Genomic DNA, 8,056 nt, shown 5'->3' with positions numbered 1-8,056 from the left:
TCCGTCACCCAGGGGAAGGTCTCCGCCACCACAAGGGCCGCGCTGCTCCTGGCACCCAGGTGGCCACCAGCCCCGTGGCGTGCAGAGGATGCACATCACCTTCACGTGCCTTGCTGCAACCTCCACTGCAACCCTGCCCCAGCCGGGGTGGTGCAATGCCCTTGAGCAGCCTGGCCGATGTCATCTCATCCTCTCCAACCCACCCCCGAGCCACTCGCACCCCTCTGCCGTTAACACCCAAAGCATCCATGAACCCACATTTTTATAAGAAGGGAAACTGAGGCATACCTCTGCAAAGAAAAACTGGGTGACAAAGCCGACTGCGGACCCGTCTAGCAGAAAGACACATCCTCACCTCTCTTGTGGCCCACTCCAAAGCAAGAAAGTCCCGGCTGTTCCCAGCCGAGGTCCCCAGACCCACGATTAACTGGAACTGGACTGATGCCCACCACCGCCACAGCAGTTCATAACGAACCATGCCGAAGAATTACTGCCTCTGAAAAGCTTCAGTACTAAATGCCAGTTAGCCTGCCTTTTCCCAGCCATCACATTAATTGAGTTTGCTTCCCTCGCTGGAGCCCAGCCAGGAGGAAGAAAAAGGCTTTTTGTGTTGCAAACAAGAAGGATGAGCCACTGTTGATCCCTCCATCCCAAAACCTCTCTCCATCCCCAAGCAAAGGTGGAACAGAGGCACAGACACACCACCAGCTGCTTCACCACCCCTTTTGCGTGAGCTGAGATGACAAACTTTCCTCAAGGATCCTCAAGGGATTTATTAGACTTCCTTTCCCCCTCCCCATTTCAGCCCCACACCACAATCTGCTGAACGCGCAGGCTTACGAATGAGGCTCCTTCGCTGATGGCAGAGCCCAGATAACCCTCAGTGTCCCTCAGCCTGGCCTGCAGCGGGGCATGACGGATGGAGCCGTGATTTCCACACCTCGCAGCCCCCTCCCTCGCCACAGCCCTGCTTCCTCAGGGTGCCTCTGGCCGGCCTCGCTAGGACATTTCATAACAGCCCGGCCCCAGCGCTCAATCTCCTGGCTTGTCTGGGCACCAGTGCCACTGCCCAGCGCTGGCAAGGAGGGTTCAGTGTTTCTTGCTGCCCAGGACTCCCCCATCACCCCCTGTGCTTTGGCATCGCCCTGCAACCCAGTCGGAGGGTAACCAGCCCCCTCAGACCTGAAGCCGCCTCCACCCCATCCTTGCATAGTGCCAGCCCAGCCCCAAAGCCTCCGCTCCCCCAGGCTCTGCTCCATGCCACGGTCCCACACTCTCCTGCCTTGCAGTGCAGGGCTCCCCGTGCTGAAGGAGGAATATTTTGACAGCAGAGGCCAGAGAGAAATGCCTGGACATTTTGGGACACTCAGGGGTCCTCCCTCTTGCCTCCCAATTGTTATAGCGCAGGTGTAATAGTAACATATCCAACACAGAATCACACTTCATCTCTGAACAAGACTTAAATACCATTGCACATCGTCTGAAGCACTAGCAGAAAATTACAGGGTCTGCCCACAGGCTCTCTTGGGTCCCGCATGATTTCCCTTCTCTGTCACCCCTGACCCTAGGCTGGGGCTTTCCTGCCCCTTGCAGACCCAAAGCCAGTCCAGGGAGCGGAGCTGTGCCTGCCTCCACACCGAGCCGAGCTGAGTGGTGGGGCAAGGAGGCTTCACTGATCCCTGCATGCTCCCAAGCAAGGATCTGACAGACGGAGATGAATGCATGGATGCAAACACATCCTGCAGCCCCACAGACATACGGTTTGCTCCACCATCCATCACGTAAAGGGCACTGGGCTTTTGCCAGGCTATTTTCTCTGTCAGGAACAAATGTACATTTGGCTGTTAATTAAACAGCAGACAAGCTGCACTCGGACATGACTGAGCCCGTGAGGACCTTTTAATCCAATATGAATTTATAAAAGGGACCCCTCTATGGAAAAGCAGCCCTCGGGCTTCGGGGAGAGGCAGAAACTGCTGGCGCGGGTGTGTGGATCAGCAGGGCAGGCAGCGGTGCTGCAGGGTGTCCTGCGATGGAGGCAGGCAGTATAAGGAGATATAACGGCATAAAGAGAAATAAAGTCAGTCTGAAAGGCCTTGGATGAACACCCCATGGCATGGGCCTTTCAGACTGACTTTTTGGCCGTCAAAGGGAAGCATTTCTAACTTCGGGGTCTCATCCCCAGAGCTCCTGTCCTTGTCTCTCAGGCCCTGGGTGATGATTCCCCTCCTGGCGGGAGCTCAGGGCAGGTTTCTGCTGGGCACAGCCTCTCCTGGGAGGTACACAGTAAATCACACAGCCCCCACACAGGGAAGCATCCCGGGGCGCTCAGCCCAGGAGCGTCTCGGGATGCACCACTCGGAGTGATGTCTTCCTCTCTCCCCTCCGGACTCTGAAATCATCTTTTCCTGAGCACGCTTCTATTGTGTGAGGCACTCACGGACTTTTCAAAGTACTGTACAAGCTGTACACAGCCCTCCTGACCCCAGGATCTGAAAAGAAAATGTTTTACAATGGAAGGACAGCAATGTGTGGGGGAGCTCTGCCTGTAAGTACAGCTGGCCGGGGCCAGGGAAGCCGGCTGAAGGCTTTGCACAAGCAGACCAGAGTATCAAGAGATGCTGAGAGCCCAGGAACAGGCACAGCAGAGATGTGGCTGATGGAGTACGAGAGCTTGCAAAGGCAGCCCAGTGTGGATGCAGAAAATCCCTGCTTTGGAGCCGACAGCCGCACCGAGCCCCAACCCAACGTGGAGCAGCAAAGCTCTTCCAAGGAGGCATGAGGAAGCCTTCCAGGCTGCCAACCCCAGCACTCAAAAAGAAATAAATCAAAAATGGCAGCACCACCAATCTCTCAGCACTAGGCAGAGGCCACCCCACCTTGGATGCCTTTAGATGAGGTGCTCAGAAAAGCAACTGGAGTGGGAAGGAAGTGCTGGGACGTGCTGCATTGGGAGGTTGGTAAGGATGGGAGAGCCCTCCAGCCTGACAAGCCTCCGCAATCCCATTCCCTTCTCTCCACCACATCCGCGCTTACAGAGCCAGAGACCCTCAAGATCTGACAGCCCAGGGTGAGGGACCAAGAGATACATCAGCACCTAGCAGCACCTGTGAGGGAGACCAAGCTTAAAGAAATCTGCTCCTGGGGAGCCTGCTCCTGAATTTCTGGGGCTCTGGGGGCAGGACAGGCTGCCCAGGGGCCACATATTCAAACCTGGCTTTGAGTAAAACAGAGCAGTGTCGCCCACTGCCAGCTGGCACTGCACACCTCTCTCTACTCGAGCATTTCCAGGACAGAAGGAGCAGTTGTTCTCTCTGCCCCCTCGCTTAAAAGGGCTTTTTTCGTGGCAGCAACCCGATGTGCTACGCTTCAGCTCTGCCTGTCTTTACAGGACCTGACTGCAAAGGCACTTGCAGGGGTGTAGGGGGAGACCCAGCCCCACCTGGAGAGCTGCAAAGCGGGGTTTGGGGCAGGAGTGGAGGCACGGGGTGGTTATAGGGTCAGAGGAGCTGGGAAAACACAGAGCGGTCATCAGGAGCATTGGATTAGACTCCAAGCACCACAAGGAGAGAAAAATAAGAGGGGAGGACTGGGGGGGTGTGTGTTATGGTCAGAAGCCATCATTTAGTGGGGCACTGACCTGTGAGTGGGGAAGGGGGAAAGATGGGCTCCGAGCTACTCTGTCCCCCGGGACCAGCACCGTGCATTTCGCCAACGCTCACCCTCTGCTGACGATGAGGCGCAGGGCGTCCAGGTTGCCGTGGTAGGCAGCCCATAGGGTGGGGGTCATGCCATCCTCGTCCGGGGAGTTCAGGTCCTTCTTGGTGGCTTCCTTCAGGAGGTCCAGGTAGCCATCCCGGGCTGCTCGGTGGTACTGGTCGTTCATGGTGCATGGGTGCCCAGGGGGGCTCAGAGGATAGGCATGGATGTGGGGAAAGGGGAGCTGCCGGGAGGGCCCAGCTGGCCTCGCACAGCCCTGCAGCACCAGGACACCTGAGAAGTCCTGGCCGGGGAGGCAGGAGCTCCTCCAAGCCCAGCCAGCCAGGATCTCCAGTGCTTCCCCTGGGTCCTAAGCATCCTCCGGCCCTGGCTGCTCCTGGCAACAAACCTTTCATGCACCAGCTCCACGGCACATTAAAAGCTCCAATTAAGCAGTCTCGCTGAGCTCGGGCTGAGCTGAGTGCTGCGGACACAGGGTCACACAGCAAGAGCTCACCGGGGTCTACGCGTCCCCCAAGTGGGGCAGGCTGCTGGAAAGGCTATGGGGCCATGTCCTGCCTGGTAGCCCTGGCAGCCCCTTGCTGCGGCCACCCCATCCTCAGGAGGAAGCCTGAGCTGATGAAGCGCCAGCCCCGCTGCCTCCGCTCGCAGCCCCATCAGAGCTGGGCAGCAGCAGGGACCCGCAGGGGTGCTCCTGCTCTGGGCAGGGACAGCCAAGAGCAGTTTGGTGACTTCCCCGATTTCACAGCAATGCCAGGGGTGTTCACAGCTCAGCTTTTCCTGGTAAAAAAAAAAAACAAAAAAACAAAACCAAAAAAACCAACCAAAAAACCACAAAGGACATATATAAATATCTCTGGTGTCACTAGGAAGGCATTGGCAGACCTAATCACCATCCCTGTCCCATCCCCCCCGCCATCCCTGTCCCCTCACCACCCTGCTGGTGCCCACAGGACTCTGCCTTTTAGGGAATCACACAACAAACTGCCTGATAGGAACCCAAATCTGCGATAATTCAGCACAGGCTCGAAAAATTCCCTTCCTCATCTCCTCTTCCTCTTCAGAGACCAAACCCCCTGCCCCCCAAACCAAACCCGCTCCTGTCTGTGGCTCAGTACTTCTACTGTGATGCACATGAGGGGCAATCTCTGGCCTCCAGCGTCTCTTATGCTGACACAGATTTTCTGGCTGCGGGGAGCCCTTCGGAGAGCTGGATGTCCCCAGACCATGCCTCAGTGCAGGATTCCCAGGCACCCTCTGCCATTGGGAGAGATGGAGCCTGGACGTTCACCAAAGCACGTGGCTGTCACACAATATTGCACTCAAGGGTGAATCGTATCCCTTGGGATACGCTGCTGTCACAGAGGAGGAATTTCCTGCTCCTCGCTTGGGCATTTTGCCTATTGCATCTTGGCTCTGGGGATGGAGATCTCTAGGGCTGGACCACGCAGTGGCCCTGGGACAGCGCAGCCACGGGGCAGACAGGGTTTGGAGAGGGGAAAGGCAGACCCAGCAGATAGGTGAGAAAGGGGAAAAAGAGCAGAAAAGTGGGGAAAGACTGAAAGACAGCAGCAGAGAGGGCTGGAAGGCAATGAGCAGAGAGGAGGAAAACCAGAGAAAAATGCAGCTTATTTTTGTAAGCAAGAAAATGCCCCAAGACAGAAGGGTGGCCCTAAAGCTGTCCCAGGTGCACCCACACCAGCTGCAGTGATTAAACCCCTGGGTGACCGACACAGAGTCATTGTCCTGGCTGCCGGGGATGCCTGTAAGTGTGTGTTTGCTGCCAGAGGGAGGGTCCGCTCCCCGAACGGTTTGCTCACGTCAGCAGATTCGGACTCACCCGCTCAGCAGCCCTGGGCGAGTCCTGACGGGATGCACTAAACATTGAGGTATTTGGTGCTGGGATCCTTCAGGGTGAAAAGCAGTATAGTAACGCCTGCAATTCATTACCGAGGTTATTTAATGATTCTTGTGTTATTACTAATTAAGATTGTTATGCTGTACGGTGGCTCCCAGGGGGCACTGGGAGCATTGCCCCAAGGCAGTAAATGCTCTTTCCTCTGTTGCTGGCCGTTAAGGCCCAAAGAGGGAGGATAAATCAGTGCGTTTAGCCCAGGGGGACTCTGAACCTCTGGCCTCTGCAGAACATCACCATAGCAGCTCAGATTCACCGGATGGGGGGTCTGGGCTTCCCCTGGGAAAGGCCACAAACTGAGAAAAGATCAACCACTCACCCTGAGGAGGAACCCCTAAGGATCAGCGGAGGCAAGGTGGGGCAGATCCAGTACTGCTTGTGGCAGCATAGGAAAGACACATGAAGGTCTCCCTGGGCTGCAGAGTAGATCCTGAGCTCTCCTTCACCATCCCACATAGTTCAGTTTGGTTCTCTCCATGTAGGCTGCAGGAAGGAGCACAGTGGTGAGCAGGCAGGAGTGGAACTGAGAAATGCACAGCAGACTGCCCCATCTCTGCGCTTGCCCCAGAGGAGGCAAGCAGCAGGGACGTCTCTAGAAGAGGCATCCTTGTGAAGGAAAAAAACTTGTCCCCATCAACTCAGAACAGCCCTGGGCCTCCCTGTTGCCCCCACCAAAATATAACAGCCAGGGTAAAGGAGATCTTGAGCAAAAACTCTCCCCTCAGCTGGCACCTGCACCATGGTTTGTAACATGGCTTCTTTCTCCTTGGAAGGAGAGGAGTTAAGCTCCTGAGAGCCAGAGAAAGGTGTTTCCACCCTGAAAAGTCAAAGGCAGTGCGTCAGCAAAGGGGAACAGGGGTTCCAGTCCCCAAATCCTGCCCCATTCTAATACTACACCTTCCTCGTTGTTGGCACCATGGGTGGGAAAAGATTGAGCTGCCCTTGGCACTGAATAGCTACAAATGCAAATTTCTTCCCTTTCCTCAAAAACATTCCAGGCATAGAGAGCACTGATGGAAACAGCACAGGGTGAGGCACAATATTTACTGTGCTCAGTTAACCAGAAAGCCGAGACCAAAATCATCAGCAAAGATAAGCTCATCACCTAAACCATCTTCTCTCAAGGGAAGAGATCTCGTGCCTGTAGGTAGATGGGTTTGATGGGGTGGCTTTGCTCTGTGGTGACTGTGACCCTGTGACCGAGCGGTCCGTGCCATGCTTAGCAGTGTTGTCATCTCATGTCCTTCCCAGGTAAATAACCCTTATCTCCTCATCTCTCTCCTGCTTCCCCAAAATCAGCTATTGCACAAAATGGATCACATGACTTTCTCTGAGAAGCCCATGAAGCGCTGCTGTCAGCTCCAGACATGGTATAAATCGCAGAGACAACCCAACAGGTATAAATTCTTCTGCTGACCAAGCTGCAGCAACGGGGAAACTTCTCCAACAGCCTGGCAAGAGCAGAGATTTGGATTCCAGGCAGCACAACAGGTTGGTGGAATGGCTTTGTCCGAATAGTTAATTGCTTTGTTTCAGGTTTTTCATTGGGAATCAATGAAGTCCCAAGCTTGGCACAGGCAAGGGGCTTTAGAGGGAGTGACAGCGGAAATAGTTCATATCCTTCTTGCAGGGACTGGTATAAACCATGATGTGACGTCCCAAAGACTCCCAGGGCTTTCTTACCTTTCAGTGGCCTGTTCCTCAGCCAGGAAGTATGACGTTTTCTCAGAATGTTTAGCAGTTGACATTTAGAAATCAAACCATGTTTGCCCCAGGATATTTGATCATTTGAGTGCTTTTCTGGTGCTTTTCCAATATCTTGCATCAATAAACACCTAAACGTTGTGTGACAAATTAGGCATGCTTTGTTAAACTGACCTGGGACCTCCCCAGACAAAAGCATCTTAAGCAAGAACACAGCCTTCAGGGAACCAGCAAGAGAAAGGTTGAAAATGAGCTCATCCCTCTTTTTGCACTCCTTGTCTCAGCCTTCCCCGTTCCTTTGATACGTCCTCTCTTCCTCATCACATGTCCTGCTTTGGTCCAGCCCTGGACTATTCAAAATGAAGTGACGGTGACGCCTCTCATTCACGGGACTCTCCTCCCAACAGCGTTAACCCTCAGCTAAGGCATTAGCTGAATCATGACCGAAGAGCCCGTGCGGAAGGACAGTGAGATCAGACACCCCAACTCCAGCATGGGCTGCGGACAGAAGGATGACAAAGCCAGCCTGGCTTCAAGCCAGATAGCGTCTTTCAGCCACCAGCCTCATCAGCCCCCCTCCACCCCTGCCTCCAAGGAAGTGTGGAAGAAGGGCGGCCGCATGTTCTCCATCCTGCTGGCTGTACACTTAGCCCTGCTGGCCTGCACACTGGTGAGCAGCGGGGCCTTTGAGAAGATTGCCGTGCATGATTACGACGT

The 8,056-nt window shown here is 54.8% G+C and overlaps 2 protein-coding genes across 2 annotated transcripts in view; one reads left to right on the top strand and one right to left on the bottom strand.

Annotated features, from left to right (window-relative positions):
- The window catches only part of USH1G (USH1 protein network component sans), a 10,285-nt gene extending 6,399 nt beyond the window's left edge, over positions 1-3,886 (bottom strand). The window contains exon 1 of the mRNA XM_009637854.1: positions 3,723-3,886. Coding sequence (XP_009636149.1) covers positions 3,723-3,886 — 164 coding nt within the window. The remainder of the gene's footprint in view (positions 1-3,722) is intronic.
- A 3,892-nt stretch (positions 3,887-7,778) lies between these two features.
- Positions 7,779-8,056, top strand: part of OTOP2 (otopetrin 2) — a 5,674-nt gene continuing 5,396 nt past the window's right edge. The window contains exon 1 of the mRNA XM_009637853.1: positions 7,779-8,056. Within this exon, the coding sequence (XP_009636148.1) occupies positions 7,779-8,056 (278 nt within the window).

The sequence above is a fragment of the Egretta garzetta genome, unplaced genomic scaffold, assembly GCF_000687185.1.
Source record: "Egretta garzetta isolate BGI_Z169 unplaced genomic scaffold, ASM68718v1 scaffold34, whole genome shotgun sequence".
Lineage (NCBI taxonomy): Eukaryota > Metazoa > Chordata > Aves > Pelecaniformes > Ardeidae > Egretta > Egretta garzetta.
The sequence above is the reverse complement of the archived record's forward strand: the minus strand, read 5'-3'. Positions and strand labels throughout refer to the sequence as shown.